This window comes from Ixodes scapularis, unplaced genomic scaffold, assembly GCF_016920785.2.
Source record: "Ixodes scapularis isolate PalLabHiFi unplaced genomic scaffold, ASM1692078v2 PGA_scaffold9__187_contigs__length_104089568, whole genome shotgun sequence".
Classification (NCBI taxonomy): Eukaryota; Metazoa; Arthropoda; class Arachnida; order Ixodida; family Ixodidae; genus Ixodes; species Ixodes scapularis.
Genome location: NW_024609884.1, coordinates 99,193,179 through 99,215,332, shown reverse-complemented (window position 1 = coordinate 99,215,332; position 22,154 = coordinate 99,193,179). Strand labels below are relative to the sequence as shown.

The following is a 22,154-nucleotide window of genomic DNA, read 5'->3' as shown; positions in this document are numbered from 1 at the left end:
AGAGGATTAAACACAGTATTTTTTGTGTTTCTTTTTAAAAAAATTAAGGTTTTGATAAATATTACAGCGAAGGGCTGCATATGACTCGTTATTTGGGTTTTTTTAGTGTCCGTTGACAGAACGGTAGTCATCAGAATAGTCGACAGAAAATCAGCGCGCGCGCCTTATCAGCGTCCGCGCGCACCTTATCATTTATCATGTGGTTTTGACACTTGTTTCAATAAAAAAAACACAAAACAAGTGTCAAAACCACATGATACATGATAAGGCGCGCGCGAACGATGCAAAGCCCTTCTCAGGAAAGATTGCAGTTGCATAAGCTGGCGCGGCAACGGCAGCGTACGAAGTCTTCCATATATAACAACGTTTGGGTACAGCGTATTTACTTTTCTTTCGTCACTCACTTGGCATACATAAGACCCTTAATCTGCGCGAGCCCTTAATTTTCCCTAATTTCGCGATTCGAAAAATTCGCGACATTTAAGGGCAGACGACAATTTCGGTCCTCAAGAGTTCTATTGCAGGCGCCTGGAATTCGCGAAATTTAATGGCAGCAATTATATCCTGTGGGACCGACTCGCGAAAAATAGGGCCCATGAAAATCAAGGGTTTTACTGTAGACCATTTTGATGTTTACAAACATGAACTGCCGCTTGCGTCCCAAGCAACTCCCGGCCACACCGTATTAACAAGCCTGTTGAGGTTGCGTATGTCACCAATACTAGAAAGCATAAATACTGCACGGACAACAAAGTGGGAGATTTAACGAAAGCCTTCGGCTGTACAATATTACGTCTTGGAGGAGGCAAGCTGGTTTACAAGAATACTCCAAACATTTTAACCAATTCGCGCACTCCTTCGTTCTTTCGGCGTTTACCTGGAGAATTAGTAGTTAAACGTTTAATCTACATTTAAATCAGCGGTGTTAAGGAGTCCTCTGTTCATTATTTTGCCAGAAAAGGGTCTATAGTGCAGTGGGCAATCGTTGCAGGGGTTACCACAGCATCGCTCTACAACCACATTCACAGCGTGGATAGAAGTCCCAACCTTTTTTCCATAGTCCATCTTATGCCGGGGTAGAACGTTTCTTTAACTCTCAGCCCTGCCAGGCACGTAGCCAGGGGGAGGCCCATGGGGCCCGGCCCCCCCCCCCCCCCTGAAATCTTCCATTTCGCTGGGGCCTCCTCTCCCCCCTCCCCCTCATACAGCATTTTGTCATGGGCGCCCTCCCCCCCCCCCCCCCCCTGAAACAAAATCCTGGCTACGTGCCTGAGCCCTGCAATAGTACTCCTTAACAGTATTCAACAATGCTGGTCTTACAAAATAAACTATTTTAAAACAAACATTTGCTTCCAATGAACTCACATTATTAGTGACAGGTCCGTCAATTGAAGCCTGACATCGGTGTATCGTACTTTTTTTTTTCCAGATGAGACAAAAAAAAAAATCAAGGAGTGGCAGAGAACTGACTTCTAGGCACAGTCTGGCCTCAGGTCCAATGCCAGGCACCACTGTGCACTTGTAAAAACCAGTTTTGGACAAAATACTTCTTAAAAGTATTTAAGATAAGTTGCTAAACATTTGCCTCATTATGTATTTATAGTACTACTCAAGTTACTTTTACTGCATTGTATTTTTGTAGAGTACAAATACTTAAAAAGTAATTCAATTACTTTCGAAGATACTTCCCCATTGCGCAATTTGTATTGACTTCAATCACACCAAAATAATTTGCAATCAACAGAAACAAACGAAATCGCAGTGGTATTTTGTGCAGTCCCAATGAACAAAGGAGTATCTCTCGTGCATCTTACAAGATGATAAACATATTTTCAATCAATATTTTCAATAAGCGGAAAAGCCAGTTTTGAGCTTGTTTTATAATGCGTACCTTGAACGCACCGATTTACTTAGCACTATAGTCACTATATCCGGACATCAAGTTAAACCACTTGGTAATGCACAAAAAAAATTAAATTAATAACACTGCACCTACCGCGCCTTCCTCCGCAGGTTACCCGAAGCGCTGAAAGACAGGTGACTACAACTAAAAAAAAAAAAAAAAGGCACAAGCGGGAACAAAAGAAGGAATCTTTCTTGCAGTTGTCCTTTGCTCATTTTTTATACACTCTAGAGGCGCGTTGGGAAGGGAACATAACTTTGGAAGGACACTTTGTTTGCATTTTGAGAGCGCATCCTGCTCGTAGCTTGTTTCCTGCCTTGTTTACCTATTTGTCCTCATGACTCAGGGTCGGGTTATAACCCTTCCCCACAAACAGTGTTGCCAAGATTGGTGGGAGTGGCATTGTTGCCGTAGCGGAGAAAAACACTAAATATATAATAAAAAAAATAAAACACTTGGGAAACATTGCGTTTTTATCTTGTGTCCACTCCCCATTTCCTTATCTTTGTTTTTCTGCTGGCATTTTGAGTCTCCAAATTAGGCTCTGACTTATTTTCTGTTCTGTGTTCGGTCGTGTCCTCTTCGATTTTACAATCGTTTCAACCTTGAGCTGGGGTGTGCCGGTTCCTATTCTGGTAAAATATTCCCTCCAGAAACTTTTCTTTCAAAGATTGAAAAAAAATGTATATGGAATAATAAGTACACGACACCTGAGAAATGCACTTAAGTTAAAGTACTAAAAACTCGCAATCAAATGCATTTTCAAGATATCTAACTACTGCCAAAAGTATTTGAAATACAGTGTTTTGAGTAGAGTATTTTAGATAGGCGCAGGTCTGTTACAGACACACCTTTGATTGTGGGAACGGCTGCGCTTTGTATATTACGTCGTCGCCAGCCTCTTCAAGTAAATTCCATTTCCAGCAAGGATAAGGCTGAACTTGGCTGGTTTTCATAGATACGGGTGCCTTTGGGCTTCACATAACGTGGGCCTTAGGCACTATGAAGCTTTCTGGGAGAGTTTTTCTTTTCACCCCGGGGGTCAACACCTTTGCGTGGAAATAATTGAGCTAACTTGATTCCATTTTATGTCATAAGTCCATTATTAAATGGGTTAGGACACGCCAAAATAAATTCTGAGATAACTACTTGGAGACATCGTATGTTCTGCAGTTTTGCTGAATTTGTTTTGCAAATGACGGAAAAGTTTCGTGGATATATCAGTTTATCTGGCGGACACTCGGAAGTCGGATCCGTCCCATTCGGTAAGGCCGCCATGCTTGGTGGGTTGGTGACGTAGGTCGCCAAACGCGCGGCGGCCGCCAGCGTACACTTCCTAGTACGACCCTCTCGGCGACTCGCGCTTCATCTTCTTCGTTTCCCTTCCGCATTTCGAGCACGCGCTTTCGAGGCAATGGCGTCTACGGCATCGTTCTTTTCTTCGGAGTCTTCTACACTTATCGCACTGATCGCAACAGCGATGAGAGGGATTGTTATCAGAAGATGCTGGGAGCTGGCCACTTTGTCTTCGACCCGCTGGCGGTCTCATGCGACGACGACGATATTGTCACGGACGAAGCCGTCGTCGTCCGCGACGATCTCCCACGTAAGAGTACTCGGCCGTGAAATGAATAGCGCCCAGCCATCGCACGCGACATTACATTTCCACGCCTCCCGCCGCGTAGTAGTCTTCGGCATCAGAACTGCGAAAGCGGTTGCTGTTTCTCCCGCACATTCCGTCGTCCCAGCGCACAACAGACTTGGGGCGAGATTTGAACCTGATTACGCTACGCAAGTGTTCTTTTGACAGCCAGCGCATATGATCAGAGAGGAAACCGGCGAGCCGAGGCCAAAGGACCAAGGGTAGCTTAGCGAGCAATCCAGCCGCACGTACACACCGGGCGGAAGGTCAAAGCAGACTTGTGCCTATCTTAACTACTTTACTTGAGAAACTGTATTTCAATTACTTTTGGTAGTATCTTGGTATCTTGCAAATACATTTCGACTTGAGTATTCACTACTCTATCTTCATTACATTTCTCACTATATTGTTCTCAGTATCTCAAATATATTTTGCAACCTTGGAACAAAAATTCGCAAGAATAATATACGCAACTCGGGATCCTAAGATCCGAGGGCAAAGCTGAACCGATTGAAAACTTCATGTCAAGTGACCAAACACAAAACAGAAAACAAGGCACGAGAAAAACGCAGTCTCCACATGCCAACGAAAGACCACATGGGTAGCCCCAAGTGCGTCCGCCTCTCTGTGTCCTCTCGCACACCTTATTTTGTTTCAAGCTGCCTTTGAATGACACGTCACACATGGAGCTAGCAAAGTGCTGGTGACATCATCCGGATTTTACACTCAGACCCCACCTTCGGTTTGGAGCTAGAGAGTAGTTTCGTCAGCAGGAGATTGTGACGCCAACGCTCGCTACGATCACAATTAACCATTTTCGCAAATCGCAGCAGCTTCAGGCGATTCCAGTGTCAAAATGCACGAACACGTTTTCATGCCAACACAGCCACTCCCTCCGCCAGAGAATGTTGACTTGATGGAGCTGCAGCGACCCAGATCGGGCTTCACCAATGCTCCTCGTGTGCCTATTGTGGTTTATATTTGGTTCCGAGGCTTCTTCAAAAACATTTATCTCATCCCCTTCCAAATGTGCGCATTATTTCGTCCTCCAAGTCTTTGAAAAAAGTTTTCCACCAAGTTGAGTGATTTATGAAGTCGTGGGTTCTGATTCTGGAATCTTGACCATGTTGCCCTCAGTGCGTCAAGAATGCTTTGAACTGGTGCAAAAGGGGGCAGGGGAAGGGGTTTAGAACCGGTTTTGTGAACACTCTCCGCTGTTTCCTGCGTTTTTCTCTCGAACATTGTATTATTTTCTTTTTTACAGTTTCAAGGTACAGGTGCTCCTTCTCACTTTTGACACGCCGGGCCGGGGGGGGGGGGGGGGGTTAGCAAAGTAATTATATTGGTTGTTAACCAGCGACAGAGGCTGTCGTACTCGAGTAGATATTTCTCCTGAGCTTGCACGTGTGCCAACTCATCATCAATTCTGGCTGCCTGATCAACTTGTAGTTTGGCTGTTATCTGTATGATTTGTCGGACTGCATGTAAAGTTACCCGAATCGAGGCGAGGCGTATTACGAGCTTATTGCGGAATACGTCATGAGCCGAACCTACCATCAAACTAAAGCACGGCAGGTGTAACGTCTACAACAAATGAGTCCCGTTTGTTCCTAAAATAATTCGCCACGAATTATGTTCCCTATCCCGAATTATTTCAGAATAAACCTAAATTGCAGCAGCCAAAACGCTCCTTTAAGGTTATAAAGATCGCAGCAAAATGTGATCTTCAGAGAAGTCAGCACAAAAATGAGTGCCTAGAATCAAAGAGAGTTCAATTACGGATTATGATCATGTCATTTATGGGCACCATGGTGTGACCAACCTGAGAAATGTCAATTGGGTTGTGTTCCAATCTTACCCCAATGAATCTGAGTTATTACTCCTGCAGATTGTGTCACGTGACAACAAAGATAGAACGACGCTTGACGCGGGTAACTTTTCGAACGCAAATGTAAAAAAAACATTTACCCCGATGTAAGATCAAGTAAATTTTGGAAGACAGCCCCGGTAACCAGATACAAATGATCAAAATTCGTAAATATATTATTGCCATTACTAAAGTTCTAACGCGGAACTGTTCGTATATACTAATGAACTTAGGAGAGCACTTCAATTCCAGGATATGTCACGAAACCGGGTGGTGCCGGATGCCGGTTTCTTGAGTCGTGCACAGACCGTCGGGACCTGAACACACCTGCCAAGCGGAAGCTAAGAGGACCGTCCGGCAACCGGTTTCCGCGATTGGAAGTGGCCGAGATGAAAACCACAGGGGGACAGGGGCGCGTCTGGAATTGGGGAAGAGAGCGGGGGACGCTGCCTTCGCGGCACCGGCAAGAAACCACAGCACTGGGAGAGGAGGAGTGGCACGGGCCGAGGCAGGAAGAGGAAAGAGGTTGGAGACCAGTCGACCGGGGAAGTTTGAATGAGGAACATCGAGAGAGATTTGAGTAACTGAGATTGAGTTGAAGGAGCGGAGGAGAAAGGAAGATGTATATATCTGAGCAGCGACCCCCGAGTTCTAGAGAATTAACTGTACTTTGGCTATATCGTAAATATTGTGAAAATACACCGTATATTAAAGCAGTTTTATACTCAAAGCGTCACCGTCTCTGAATCACCAACGAAAACAAGGATCAACCTGAGCAAAAGAGGTATCTCCGGGCATCATCAACTCCAGCGTGCCAGTAGCGTCAACAATCGTATCATCATACTACCCGTTTAATTTCCGAGTCCTAAACACTTTCGAAAACTCAAATGACTGCAGACCTTGAACTCAAAGGTTTTACAGTTAACACATTTAGGTGTAGTACCATGATCCAACACATTCTCGGGGACTGCCGTTAGCGCCATTCCTAGGGCCAGATAAAATGCAAGTAAAACGTTCCTTACCTATGTTCACGAGTTCACCCCACATAATCAAAAGAAACTGATTTTAATTTGTTATGAATGTAGAGCATGAGGCTTTCAAGAAACAGAGTTTCTCCTTACACTAAATATTTTGCTTCCTTCCTTAAATCCTAAATGTGCGATCATAAGTATCGGTACATTGTGCTGCTTTTTTCAAATATTTCGCCACTATCACTACCGAGCAAACCTGAGTTGTCATATGTAATATGCCCTTCAATCACAACATTATTATATGTGCGTCAGTAATAACGCTAATTTCTGCGTCTTCTTAAAGGGGTACAAAATCGAAACTTGAAATATCCCCGCAACACTTCGGAACGAGTGAGATACGATTTTTGATATGCATAAATGATAATAACACGCTTGCATTCTCCGCGGACGGCTATATTTCTCTTTCCAACCGATGGATTCTGGTGAGCGCATCAAAATCAGCCATCGAAGCGGCGCGATGCGTCTCGAGATATTTGGACGTGACGTCACGCCAGCAACGTCACCGGCCCACAAACGGCCAAGGGAACCCTAATTACGATCGTGGTCACTAGGTGCCACCAGTTTTGTCGTCAACGCGTTACAATCTCCACAAGGTGGAATTCCCGAGTTATGGTGTACTGAAATTGAAAGGTGTGTCAAGCGCCGCTCGTTCCCGGGCACCTCCATTGACAGGCCGCGCCGTGGCGCTGCTAGTGATGGGCCCGTGACGTCAGACATTGCAAAAAAGCTCGGCCCCATAACCACCAGGTGGCATTGGGAAATCATTTTATTAATTTTAAAATTGCCTTTCTTGCCTTTGCGGACGAAAGACTAGTGTTTGTGAGCTGCTGTCATAAAAGAGGCCACGTCCACAAAATTAAATAGGCACTAAACTTTCGCTTCCGTACCCCTTTAAGCTTCCTCGAACATATCGGGTATGCCAACGGTGAATACAGTTAAAACGTGTTGAAAAAATTACCGCAGACGTTGTGCACTTATCGCATGCAATTACATAGTAAAGAGAGGCATTTGACGACACTTTACAGAATACAGAAAGAAACGCTGTGAAACACGACGAAGAGCACGAATACAACGCTTTCAGCAAGGCGCGGAGGGGAGATCGGAGCAACGAGTTTTAGTGTTTGAAGCCTCCGTATGGCGGTCGTGTCACGTCATTCTAAGATAGCAGCGCCTATACGGCGAAGGGTGAAAAGGCCTTTATTTGGGACGCGCGTCAGTGTCATTTCCTTCTTTTTATTGTTGCGTTTTTTTATTGAATGGAAAGAACCACCATTCATGGCCGTTAGGAAATTACGTTTGTTTATGTTGAACAATTCCGCAAGTCCGGTACAACAGCTAACCTGGGTATGTACTTGGACGGCCGACATTAGACAGAGGAAGGCGGTTATTGGGGATGCGATGGAACCCATGGGAACAAGAACAAGAGTGACGCAGCGCTCTGTTGACGTAGCCGAAAGCTGCGTCAGCGTTCGAGGGGGGATCGTCTTGCCATATTGCTGTCTCTTGTGTGGCCAGCCTGTGAGAAACACTGAAGCCTGCAGCGCGCATCGGTTTAGCACCTGCTCAGTAGGTCAGTCTCGCATTCACTGATTACTGCTTTCGAGAGAGATTTTCCCTGTCGTGACTCGTGACCCGCCACTGTCCCTCAGTTTATTGTCAACATTTTCTTCTTTTTTTTTTTTTTAAGTTCCATTGAGGACGTTGACGCAAAGAATCCAGTTGACAGGCATTGAGTAGAGTAAACACTCATCTCTAGGGAAATATATTTGGAGAGAGTTCCCTTTGTAGTTTGATCTCGTAGCCAATAGAGCCTGTTCGAGTCCTGAAGATTTATCAGCGTAGATCAGTTTCCTCTCCAGACGTCCTCACCGCAGCAGACGAGATTCATGTCTGCGCATGGACGTCTGCTGCAACGGACTTCCCAAGCTCGACAACACACGCCCTTCTATCTGTTTCCGTTCCGTCCAACTAGATTCAAAGACGCAAAATAAAACAAAGACAGAAAGCAAACAATCAACACCGGACGCGACCCATTTCCTTCTGAAGATGCGGCGTGGCGCACTTACGACTGTATACTCGCACTCTGGTAATTGAAGCGCACTAACGTGGGGTCCTGCCACATAAGCCACGAGCAAAGAAAAGCAACAAGGAAACATAAAGCTAGAAAAAACAAGGCGACTGCTTTTGTTGTGCCTATTGAAAAGAAATGGCGTTATCCCTCCCAAGAGGCGACGCTCATTGAACCGCGTGAAGCCACGAGAGATATCATCTCTCCAAAACGAAGCAGCAAAAACCGCGTCCCAATTTAGCCCGAGGTCTCATCCGCCCAACTCAGCGGGGAGCCGTGGACCTGGTCTGTGGTCGCGTTATTTCTCGTTCTTTCGGAGGGGGGGTACGCACGACTGCGTCGATAGTATTGACTATAATAGGATCCAGAACTATATATCGGGGACTTCGGGCAGACTCGTATCGTGGCCCGTATTTACAGGAATTTTCGATGGAATCAACCGCCAGTCTATCCTAATCGCGCCACGCGGGTTGTCAGATTTTTGATGACAAGGCGACGGCGAGGTCGACCCTTCGTCGGCTTGAGGCCGGGCTGGATTGCGGCGGCCGTTTCAGAAATACTCTGAGGCTCGGGAAGAAAAATGCGCGTAAGTAAGCTTATATGTCACCTGGGGTCTTCATAAAAAAAGGCAAAGAGATTTCTTATTTCCTCTTGCAATGGAAATTAGTCGGCCTACGCGCTAAGGAGTCTTGGAAAACCCAAATTCACAGCCATGCGCGGCTCATCTGGCAGGTGAAAACGCGACCGAACTGTGCAAAAAACAAAAAAAAATTCGTTTGTGCAAAAGCTTTCAAAAATTCATAAAATATGCTTTTGCCGCAAGAAAAGGCAAGAAATTATTTGCCTTGACGTACGTCAAGGTTTGCGAAAATCATACTAATATTTAATAAGATAATTAATTAGTTAATTGTTTTTAGTTAATTGTTAGTTAATTGTTTTAACTGAAAATAAACGCATGGTTCCACTGAGAAACTGGCTAAGCTTAATCGAAAACAACAAAATCAAATCTTTTTACAAAGATATAAGGCAGGGGCACCATTTTCTGGAGTTCTATGAACTCTCAATTTAAAGCGGTTCTATATTCCTAGTTATGTGCAGCGCAGGCGAGTTCAACGGCCAGCCGAAAAAAAAAGGGCGAGCACTAGGCAGGCGGAAGAGGGTCAATGGAGTGCCAAGGGAGAAAAGGAGAGCACTAGGAGCGTTAAAGAGGAGAGGACGTTGCTCTCCTGCTCTCCGGCCTTCCTAGTGCTTGCTCTTTCTCCCTTCACCTGGCGTTGCCTTTGCCTCTACTGCACGCAACAAGTGACAAGAAGTGTAGGTTTCGGCTACATATCGGAGCGCATCTCAGCGCCCGCGGTCCTGCTCCCCAGCGGCTGAGACGGGCATCAGACGTGCGCCTTACTTCCCTCCATCCTACGCGGGTGGCGAGGTGGTGCCCTCGCGCCGCGCACAACGGGAAGCAGGACCGCGGGCACTAAAGGCACGTTCACACACTTGCGACTCCTTAGAACCTCTTAAATCTCTTAGGACGAGCGAACACGCTGGCGCCATCTACGTGATTACTCTGGAACTGCATTTCACAGGAGCGAAGGTTTTGCGGCATTCTCATACTACGTATGAGAATCCCGCATTTTGTTAGAGACGACCGTTTCTCATACTACCTGTGAGAAATGGTCGTCCATAACGCTGAAAAAAGTTTATGGAGGCCAGAGAGAAAGGATAATGCGTGAGATAAAGAGAAATTATAAGGGACCGCCAGGTTTCCACTGCTACCCGATAGATGGCGCCAGTGTGTCCTCTCGTTGTAAAAGATTTTAAGAGGTTCCAAGCAACTCGGTCGTAAGAAGTCGCAAGTGTGTGAACGGGCCTTGAGATGCGCTCCGATAGGAAACGGAAGCCTCCAAACACGTCCACACTGAGCGTTTTTTTTTTGTTTTTTTTTTTTTTTCAGAAAGCCGTAACATGCTGCCCTTGCCTTGTATCTTTACAAATAGGGTTGACATTGTAGTTTTTGATGATGCATTGCAAGTTTCTCAGTGGAACCATCAGTTTATTTTCACTAATCCGGAAACAATTTACCACATTCAAAGCTGGTAGTTTCTTATAGACTCGTGATAGCTTTCGGAGAAACGCCAAACACACACATATGTATATATCAGTGTGTCGAACCGAAAAAAATACGGATTCGGTTACGGTTCAGGTTCAGGTAAATTTATTTTGTTCCGGTTCAGTTCCGGTTCGATTAATTCGATCCGCGAACCGATTCGCGAACCGGTTCGGGCGCTGAACCGGTTCGCGAACCGGTTCGGAAATTATAAATGACAAATTGCAACATCAAAATAAATTACAAATAAAACATCTGAAATCAGCACATACGAAACGGGATACATTGTAGTGTAAGGCTCAGGGATTTCTACCAGGAATGGTTTCTTTATGTGCACTCAAAGGTTACCTCACCGACGTTTGCGCATTCGGACTTCATCTAATTGGGTCCGACGCAGTAGCTGTAAAATCCGCGACCTCCTTACAAACCCACTTACAAGTAGAACTCGCTAACTATCCCGCCACCTCGGCGTGTAAGCAATTGAAGGAACAGTGGGGAGAAAATACAGCTTTCTTTATTTGAACTAGCCTTCGGTAACTCAAATTAGACCCTTAAAGAAGTTTTCATTAAACAAGATACGGAATATGAAAAACACTTCACCGAACGCAACGCCAGAAGGACGTAATAAGATAAATATTAAAATAGAAGAGTTCGCTGTCTCACAAATATGTTAGCTTCTAAGTGCCTATACGAAACCGGATGCATTATTATCAAACTCCACAGCCTTTTCTTTTCTCATTCCGATGGAAGCAAGCTTCAAGAACTCGCGCGTTCTAGAAACGTGTTATGAGATGAGTACACAGCAGCATTTAGGATTTACGAGATTGTAGAAAAATGAAATCCCGTGACGCGATTTTTTTTTTTTTTTTTTTTGCACAGCCTTCTATTTCTTTTTCCTCCGTGCATGCCGCAACCAGCGCAATACTGGTTCCTATGTCAAGATTCATGGATGCAGCGTTTGTCAAGATTCATGGATGCAGCGTTTATATTCCTAAGACTGAGTGGAGAATAAAAATATGTAAACGAGGTGTGTGTCAGTTGATGGCACTTAAAAAACAAATGGCATTGATAGCACATTCATTGTCAACAGCGCGTGGCCGAACCGTTTTGACATGAGCCGGTAACCGTTATTTTTTTTCCGGTTCAGTTCCGGTTCGGGTTCATCGCGATAACAATATAACGGTTCGGGTTCGGGTTCAGTTCCGGAAAAAATACAGGTTCGGTTCCGGTTTTTGGATCGGTTCGGTTCCGGTTCGACACCCTGATATATAAATATATTTAACTGTCGCGAATCGAGTGTAGCTTCTTTAGAGTTCAGATATTGCCCGAATTGTTCCCGTGACGTATTTTTAGCGAATTGTAGGCAATTCGCGAAATTCGGGAAAATTCAGTCGTTTACAGTATATATCAGGTGTTCCATTTTTATTCGATTTGATTTATAACGAAAGATCCGTAAAAGATGCACTAATACAGTTTGGGCAGGGGAGTTATACGGCCAGGGTTACATCATATAGGCGGCTAATCGCTGGGAGAACTCGGATAATTAACTATACTTCCTTAATTATGTTTTTAATTACTAAAATGATCATATGGTTTCAATTAGGAACATTAAACGTAAACCTTTCGGTGAATATCCACGTGGTTAGGAATGACAATTAATGTAAAAGGAAAACTCTAACGCCAAAAATACGGAGCCCGACGTTTCAAGGCCAGTTCGGCCCCTTGCTCACGGGTGACTATTTTCGTGTTTGTCGTCGTCTTGCAAATTGCCCGGTGTTGTCGGCTTCTTTAAAGCGGTCGTTGTTTGTGCACGTGTTATGGTTCATAGCGCCCCGCGTGATGCATTGCAAAACGGACACGTAGGGACTTGGAAGTGCCCCAGCTGACCATTTGACGTTATTTCGGTGTTTTGAATGTACCAAGACTCTAACGAAAGGCGTCTTCGCCAATTTCTTTCCGTGTGAATAATAGAGAAGTTGTTGAATTCATCGGACGCCTCTTCTCTCTTCCAAAGGATCGTCCCCCTAAAGAAACGGCCCATGGACTTGTCTACAGGATCCCCTGTGGTGACTGCGCCGCCTCCTATGTTGCAGAAACTGAAAACTTCCCGGAACGTCTACGCCAGCATCAGTATGACGTCAAAAATAATAACGTACAGGGTAGCGCGCTGGCAGAACACGTACAGAAAGAGGGTCGCACCATCGGGTCCAACAACTGCTCTATTCTTCACACGGAAAGAAACCGGCGAAGACGCCTTTCATCTTGGTACATTCAAAACACCGAAAATAACGTCAACCGGTCAGCTGGGACACTTCCAAGGGCCTACGTGTCCGGTTTGCAGTGCATCACGCCGGGCGCTATGAACCATAACACACGTGCAAAAACAACGACCGCTTTAATGAAGCCAACAACACCGGCAATTTGCAGGACGACGGCAAGGACGAAAACAGATACCCGTGAACAAGGGGCCGATCTGGCCTTGAAACGTCGGGCTCCGTTTGATTTTTGGTTAGAGCTTTCCTTTTACATTAATTAGGAACATGCTGAGCATAATCAAAAATAACTAAATCAGTATTTCCAGGAAGACTTTGAGCGCGTCAGAAGCGTAGTGGTGCGCTGAAGTTAACACTCGTGGAGCAGATACAAGGCTGAAACTCTCATAAGACAAGGAAAAAACGCGCGGGCGCCTTACTGCGACCGCTATCCTTGTACACCCGTGAGCGATATGAAGGTGAACAGCGGTCTTCTTGTTTTTGACGCTCCTGCAAGTTTGGAACACGTTCTGTTCCAGAAAAGGGCTAACGCAAAGTTTAGACCTTAAGCCACGTGCCATTTGAGACGTTGAGAGTTAATATACAGGGTGATACAAGGAGAAGCCAGGCTCTTTAAATCGACCGGAAAATTTAGTTTCTTAACCTATCACGCTACAACTTTGTGCAGCGTTGCCCACTAATGGTGCATTTTTTTGTAAAATTTGCAGAGCAAACTTACCTGAGGAAAAAGTAAAGAAAGAAAAATGCTTAGCTCCTATGGAAACGCAGCGGCACCACCGGTCTTCAAAGAGCCCGGCGCCGTTTCGCACGGGACACAAGAGAGGGCGCAACGAACGCCGCCAACGAACGAGCATACGGTGCCGAGAGCCAGCGTCTTTAGCAGACAATCTTTTCGACTCAAAAGCGGCGTGCGTTCCGCAGGCGGCGACAGTCGCAGAAACAAAAACAGGCGCGGTAACAACAAGGAACTACAGTGGCTTAAACGGCGTAGTGTGGTTATCGCGTAGCCTCCACCATGCATCGGGAACGGCCGCTCCTTGGAAGACGGTGTAGGTGGCGCTTCGATCCGAAGCACCGTTGGGTGCCTCAGTCAGCCGACAGATAGAGGCACCCTAACACGCTTCATAACTAATATAAATACCTCAAACACAATTATTTGTTTCCAGTGAACTTCCAACGACATGATTTCTGTTTGAAGGTGAAAAAACTAGCAGACGACAGTGTAGTTGACAGCTTGGAATCGGCCGGAGCTGGCCGGAGCCAAGCTGACCAAGCGGCCAAGCCGGAGCCATAGCCGGAACGACGGTGCTGCAACCGCCAGCGCCACCCGCTGCCGTCTTCCAACGCTGTGCCGCTTCTCCGGTTTCGTTCGTTACACTACCCCCTTTAAGCCACTGTAAAGGAACTACAGTTCCTCGTCTGCTAAATAGGCCGGCTCTCGGCGTCGTCTGCTCGTTTGTTGGCGGCAGTTGGCCTCGCGATTGCTTGCGCCATCTCTTGTCTCCCATGCGAAACGGCGCCGTGTTTTTTGAAGACCAGTGGCGTCGCTGCATTTCCATAGGAGCTGAGCCTTTTTCTTTCTTTACTTTTTCCTCAGGTAAATTCGCTCTTTGCAAATTTTACAAAAAAAAAATGCACCATCTCTGGGCAACGCTGCACAAAGTCGTAGCGCGATAGGTTAAGAAACCGAATTTTCCGGTCGATTTAAAGAGCTTGGCGTCTCCTTGTATCACCCTGCAGCCTTAGGGAACCGTAAAACAGGCAAGAAACCAGGTAAGGTGTTCACCTTTATATTGCCGGTGGGTGTACCTGTTCCGCGAGGGTAACTTTAATGTACTACTACGCTTCTCACGCGCTCAAAGTTTATCTGAAAATTAATAATTTAGTAATTTTCGGTGACACCCAGCAAGTTTCTAATTGAAAGCATATGTCTGTTTTCACTCATTATAAAGTTAATGACACATTTGATTTTTTTGTCGACTGATCGTTACGATTAGTCCCTTTTACTATTTCTCCCTGGCCATATCACTCACCAGCACAAACCGCCTAGGTGTAGCTTTCACGGCTTCTTTTAAACAAATCAGTGAACTGAAAAAAAAAAAACCTGTTTACACACATATATATATATATATATATATATATATATATATATATATATATATATATATATATATATATAGAGAGAGAGAGAGAGAGAGAGAGAGACTTAGACTATTCGCCTAAAAGTCCTCCTCGTTCGAGCGAATACGCTGAAAATGATGGGCTGGGCTATAAGGGATGCTGTTTTTACAATGACGTGGATGGTCGCTTCGGTAATGTTTGCATTGTTGTCGATGGGTTGGTTTACTATGTATGCGGCATCTGAAAAGAGACGCAAATATTAAATCTGGAATTAATAGAGAATAGGTCCATGCTCCGATCCCGGCTGAAAAAACAGTGTCACTGACAATAATATCACATGAGAGTGGATAAGAAATTGCCTCCAGCATTTGTCATTGGTTTGATAATGATTTAATGAATGCAAGTATTCCTGCACTTTTATTTCTTCCTTGTTTAATAACGTTGAATCGGTACATCAGAAATGAGTCGCGTTGTTCGCGTTCGCGATTTTATTTAAATCCAAATTCTTGGAGTCTTACTGTTAACTTATGAAATAAGGGGTTGTGGGGATTCAGGTGTTTTGAAAGAGGTATATTTTGAAGAGATATTACGTGATCTATGTGGTTATTAAATTTTAAATGCTGTTTTAGCTTGTCACGCATATTTCATATTACCCACTTTACACTCAAGTAAATAGATTACATTTAACGAGTAATACGTCAAATGTCCTTTAATTGTCATTAAAAATCTGTATGCATCCTGCCGTGCTCGTTTCTTTTATTAGTTAACAAAATAGACAGCTTGGTTTAATGCAGAGCGTGTACTCGTTATGCGGGGGCGATGAATTTAGCCGAGAGTTTGAAAGCATACGTATGAGGTTGCGTGATCGCCTGTGCACTACGCCAGGAGCGGGTGGAAAAACACGTATAAGACGATCGCTTTGTTCTAGAATCTCATAGCGCTGTCTGAGGATATTATTAAGAGTAGGATAATTTATGCTTTACGGTTATTCACTGGACGCCATATTTGAAGGCGCTGTTTAGAGCGCATTGTATGAACGAGCTTACATTTTTATGTTGCCAAGACCGTCAACATTGATGGTGTGGAATGCACGTTGCGAAAGGAGTGTGGGCGCTCGCCGTCAACATGCGCTCAGCAGTGTCGCACACAACTATGGCCGCCAGTGAATACTCCCTATAGGGTGTTTTCACCGTCGTCATTTCGTCCACCATTTTGTTGTTAGGAGCAGTCTGGAGCGTGCAGAAGGCGAGCACTTCGTAGATTCACATCATACCCTAAAATTGGTAGGGCACAAAAGCTTATAAGTTTCATTATGCTGACATCTAACAACAAAATGGCGGATTGACGACATGTGAAAACACGCTATACGTCAAACATAAATTCGTGCGTTGAGTTTCGCGTTGCGGGGGGCGTGCGTCATCGAGGTCACGCGGTTCAATCCTTTGGCTTTTCGATTTGCATCGTAAATTACCAGTGATATATATATATATATTTAGTAACAAGGTTTTAGATGTTGACTACTCGCATTGAAGGGCTCCTTATTTGATAAAAAACGCTTAAAACGATTGGGTGCGCTCTAAGGGATTCTTATAATGACGTGTGGGGTCGGTTCGATAATGAAGGCATTTCAGTCGATCAGTTGGTCTACGGTACAACTTTCTTAAGGGTTTTCAGTCTTTTTTTTTTTTTTTTCTATAGCAATCTCTACGAAATTAATATCGGCTTGAGAGTGCATCTGTGTAAAACGAATGCTCCAGCAGTGTGTTTGTCCGAACAAAAATATATTATGTATAAACATTTTGTACATTAGGGAGTTTGTGTAGATCGTTTTCGCCGTCGCGCAACGGCTTTCCGAAACCTGCTGCGATACCTGCAACTCTCCAGCCAAAGCCATCGGCGCGCAGGTGCAGTAGCGGCGTCTTCATTGCGGAGAGCTTAGCGGAGGGGGAAACGCGGTCTACGAAAACTCTCTATTAGGGAGTTTTCGTATATCGTTTTCGCCGTCCCGCAAGGCCCTCCGCAACCCGCCACAATAGCGGGAACTCCACAGTCAAGGCTATTGGCGCGCAGGCGCAGTGGCAACTTCTTCGTTGCGGAACGCTTAGCGGAGGGGGCAACGCGGTCTACGAAAACTCCCTATTAATAGAGAGTTTTAGTAGATCGTTTTGGCTCTCCCGCTACGCTATACGCTAGAGCGACGACGCTACGGCGCATGCGCGCTGCTAGCGGAAAATTAGCGGAGCTGCGGAGGCTAGCGGAGGCGCGCTGTTCTGCAAAAATAGCGGGGGAGGTAGCGGGATGTGCTAGCGCGGGTCTCGCGAGAACGAGTCGTTGCGAGATTAGGGAAGGCCGGGGAGAGCCAGCGTTCTCGATCACTTCCAAGATGTCCGCGATGTCTGCCGCGTTGAATGTGCCCGCTGTGCGGTCGCGCTTCGTCGTGGCAGACGACATTCTGCTGCTACAAGAGGTAGCAGCGACAAACCCATTCGAGGACCACGACAGGTGGCGAGCAGTCACAGAGATGGTCAACAAAGCAACCGGGAAAAACTTCACAGCTCGTGCCATACGCGAACGCTGCGACCTGCTACTCGGCCACTTTCGTCGAGAGGACAGGGCGAACTTAAGAAAGTAAGTACAGTAACCTCTGTTCCTTGAGCGTATTTTAAGCTGAAATCGGCGAAACATTCGGTCTGCGGCTCGTTCTGAGATCCACTGCCTGAACTGACCTGTGCAGGACTGGCAAGCGGTGATGCAATGAGGGCACAGCCACGGATACGCCAGATTTGTATTCATAGTACGGGTGTCGTGTTTTCGGAGTTTATATCTTGTGAAATTGGGAGTCTGTTTTACGGAACATATATTTTGCAAGGGAATCGTTGTTTAACGCATTTTATTTTCGTTCTATTTCCAATGCTCCGAAATTAATAAAGAGATGGTCTGCGTTGCTCTTTCCCAGATTTTCCAGTGATTTTTACCGCCCCGGCCAGCGTTTTTTAGTCAGCTCATATCGATTCCCACTGTACATTTTATTTTCCTCTTCCCTTGCTCACGGGGATGACCTTTTAAGTACCCATGTGGCTTGACCACATGAGACAAAATGTGAAAATTGATCGGATGCAGAGTTTTGTATTCCTGTTTGATAAGAGCCAATGGCTATGTTGATGCAGCATGACTTTTCATGAGGCAGTTACTTGCTGCAGGTGTGACTAAATAAAATTCAGGGTTGTTGCGTGCAGATATGCTAAATCTTAACTCAACTCACATCTAACAATTAAAGATACTAAATCACCTTGTGTTGAATTGAAATACTCTTGCTGCAATCATTTCCATCTTATTCTTCAAACATTAGGTCTGGCACAGAGGAGCAATACTCCGAAAAGGAGCACCTGCTCCAAGAAATAAATGATATGGCGAGGGAGTTCGGCCACCAAGTCAGGGTCCAGCCCAGAAAAGTGGGCATGACGCCGGGCAACGCCATAGGGCCAGGCAGCAGGACCAACAAAGCTTCGGCCAGGGCACAGCTACACGCCGCCAATGCCATCAGGGAGACAGCTGTGACGGCAATCAATGCAGCAGCCGCTGCTGCGAAGAACGTAGCCAACGCAGAGGAGGTAGTGGACGAAGATTCGGACAACATTATGGGCAAGTATAATCTGCATAGACCAGCGTCCGAAATCCTAGTCTCCAGTGATAAAAATGGGGAATAATAATCTCAATTGCAGGCTTTTGTGAAGAAAGGGGCTGTGCATAAAACAAGATTTTTGCTTTTCGCAGCACTCTTGGCATCGGTGTCGTTCTTGGAGCTTCATCACTATGCATTTCCGACATTCTTGAACTACGGTATGCACAAAGGTTTCTAAAAAAGAAAAACACGAAGTCTTGCAAAAATCACAGCCCTTTACAGTGTTGTGGCATCAGCATAAACAAACATTGCGGTGCCCATCGAACAGAGCAAACACTGGTCCACAGATATAGATGAAAATTTGATTCTACTGGAATGTGTGATGACATACTTTGTTACAAAAACGAATGGTGTTAGTTTCATACATTTATAAGGCGATTCAGGTATCTTTATAGTTAAGCTTGAAGTTTCACAAGCCACAGAGAACTCGAGAGGCTGCCTGTAGTCTGGAAGGACCCTTAATAAGAAAATTCACCCAGAAACTTGCCTTCTTTAAGGCCATTAGCTCTCCCCGAGCCAACCTTTTCAATTGCACCCCCCCTCCCTCTCCCAGCCTCTCCTACACTTCTCTGCTTCGTTTGTAGAGGCTCTAGAAGAGAACCTCAGCCTGTGTAGTGTGCCACATACAGATGCTTCTGGCATTCGTTACAATGCCTTTGCACGGTTCACAATAGGTTAACCCTGTGCTTGAGGCTGAGCGTTGCCAAAACTGTGATTTCACTCAATTTCTTTCACACGTTATGTGCAGGTGAGGAGTCTCCAGCGTCTCTTCTACTCATGCAGATGTGTGAGAATGGCGCCAGAAGCACGCCTGCAGTTGCCACGCCTGCCATCGGAGGCCCTTCGCAGTCGACGTCCACCGATGGGGCCAATGGGTCCGATCGGACGAGGTCACCACCACCACCTAGGGCAAGAACTGCGGCACTGCGAGGTATGAATATCAATATTCACTAAGCATTTTATGATTATTTTTTGTGCAGTGTTTCCAGGACCACTTGCATCTTACTTGAGTAATTTCTACTCCAGGCAAGTCTTGTACTAGACATCAAGACTCTCAATCAATTGGAAGGAAGCATGCTGAATTGAGCGGTGTCAAACACTTTTGCCTTCCCAAGCACGAAGAACCTCAAATTGCATGTTTCGTTAATTGCGTTGTTCAGCAAGTAGTCTAAACTAAGCTCTTTCTGCTGGAAATTGTTTGCTTTTCATGGGTGCAGCTTGTCGGAATTTCATTTTTTTCAAGAACAATTCGAAGTAGGTAGCACAGTGCTGAAAAGAGCTGCAGGAGTGGGTGCTTATGTAGCTACCTACATGCCACAAGCTAAATTAAGCACCTGTGTTGAGCACCTGATTGTTTTGAGTGTGTGAACCATCAACAGAAAGTGCCCAAACTCCCTATAAGAGCTGTCCAAACGGCATGTTTTCTGCCGTTCGTGGCATTTGCTGTACCTGCAGTGGAGGTTTTCCTACGCTTCCCATCTGCTCTCATACATTCTTTTTGTCAGGAGAAAAGCTTCCCTGTGGTAGCCTGCTTTCCCCGCGGCAAAAAGAATGTACCATAGAATACCGCGCATCCGCCCATTCCACATTAAGCACCCATATCCAAATTTTTAAGATATGAAAAAATATGCACAGTACATTTATATGTAAAATTAATGACCGGATAAGTGCCAATCCCCCATTTTTTCGTGATTATCTCTAAATTTTGAGTGGGCGCTTGTCCGGTATTTTACACTATGAAGGCGGATATAGATTGTAAAAAAGCCTTCACTTCCGTCACGGCAAATGTAGCAAATGGCCGGAAATTAATCCTATTTGGACAGCCCTTTACGTTGCTTTGGATAAAATGCGGCAGCAGTGTTGAGGCAGGACTAACAAAAAAAGGCAGGTTGAGCAGCAGGCAGTACCACACTAGTGAGGCTTCACTATTTTGATTGGCACTGTACCTACACGTGTGCTGAAGCCTAGGTTCTTCGGTCCGGCATTAGGTATCCCATGTGCAACGGCTGCAATTATTTTTAATTTACATTCAAAGCATAGTGAATGAAATATAATTTTGCCTGGGGACTCTATTAGCTGCCAGTGATTGGGTTAAATATGTTCACTACAGCTGTTGACAATGCCCACCCGAGTGAGTTAATTCTTTTTGAGGTGCTTGGTTTGCAATAATCAGTTTCATCTTAATAAGGTGGTACAACAAGAGCTACAAATGTGGGCTCAAATGTGTGGAAGGCACTTTTAAAGCAGGGGTGCACCTCTTATCAGAAAGGACAGAACGAGCCGGTTGGTAAGGATAATTAAACTTGAAGAAAACGAGAAGGACGGACAACCACAAACTTCCAATAGAAGTTTGTGGTCGTCCGTCCTTCTTGTTTTCTTCCTCAAGTTTAATTCTAATGAGAACATATCAGAAAATTAGAATCAACCAGTTGCTTATCGTTGTACGGGTGAACCATATCAGAACTGTTTTCACTCTGCTGTCATTTTTCCTGATTGCACATGATTTTCTGCAGGAAAGAAGAAAACTCGCGATGGGGACGTGGCCGCCTTCTTGCAGCAGCGCAGTCATCAGGAGCGAGCCATTCGAGAGAGGGAGCTCGATATAGAAGAGCGGAGACTCGCTCTAGATGAAAAACGGCTGGAGTTTGAGCGTGAACGATTTGCCGAGGAAGCCCAGGCGAGAGCCGAGGAAAGGCGCGAGCTCTCCGAACAGCGACGGATCATGTTCGAGTTCCTGCTCGGTCAGGCAAAAAGGAATTGAAGATTTGTGGCTCTACTTCCAATAAATGGAGATGACAAATTTTATTGAATTTGATCTGCAAAACATTCCAGTAATAAAGGACGCCATTTGCAGTGGCAAATCTTGTTTTAACCATGAACACATCAGAAGAAGAAAAAAAGTAGATTGATATAGTCTGCAAGTTTTTGATTTTGCTGAAAATATATATGTACAATGCTTGAGGGCAGGTAGACACACTGTACAATATAAACATGTTGGATGGCACAGTCCGACGAGGTGAAAGCAGATTTGAAGGAAAACCAGCTGCTACTTGGAAAGCTTGGCAACGAGACACCTATTTCTGTCATCTATTTTGCTACTGTAAAAATGGCACGCACTATCCCACTTACATCATAGTTCATTGAAATTGCCTTGTGCTTCATCCATACTCTGTTTACCATTAAGCTGAGACTGCAGCTAATGCCACAAACACGAGAGCTCGGGGTAGCTGCTGTGAAGTGTTCTTAAAGCAGAAAAAGCACTCGTGCTAGAAATGCACCTCTCGAAGCTAGGAGTGCGGTCTAGCTCGCACTTGCACTTTGGCTGCAGTCTCAGCTGAAGGGTGAACAAAGTATAGTTGGGTATTGTCACATGCACAACTATTCACGGCAGTGCACTTGTAAGCAAAAAGCAAATTGTTGTGTGTATGTTTATACAGCCGGAAGTTAGTCTGCCTCAGTGGGC

General features: G+C 45.2%; 2 protein-coding genes across 2 annotated transcripts in view; one reads left to right on the top strand and one right to left on the bottom strand.

The window, feature by feature from the left end:
• LOC8025400 (neuropeptide Y receptor type 2) overlaps nucleotides 1-22,154 on the bottom strand; it is a 1,264,215-nt gene that overhangs the window by 1,065,764 nt on the left and 176,297 nt on the right. The gene's annotated exons all lie outside the window — the stretch shown is intronic.
• Nucleotides 17,169-21,452, top strand: LOC120841989. Its single transcript, XM_042287474.1, has 4 exons — nucleotides 17,169-17,637; nucleotides 18,359-18,651; nucleotides 19,440-19,622; nucleotides 21,205-21,452. The coding sequence occupies exons 1-4, from the start codon at nucleotides 17,222-17,224 to the stop codon at nucleotides 21,450-21,452; spliced, it is 1,140 nt and encodes a 379-aa protein (XP_042143408.1). The 5' UTR covers nucleotides 17,169-17,221.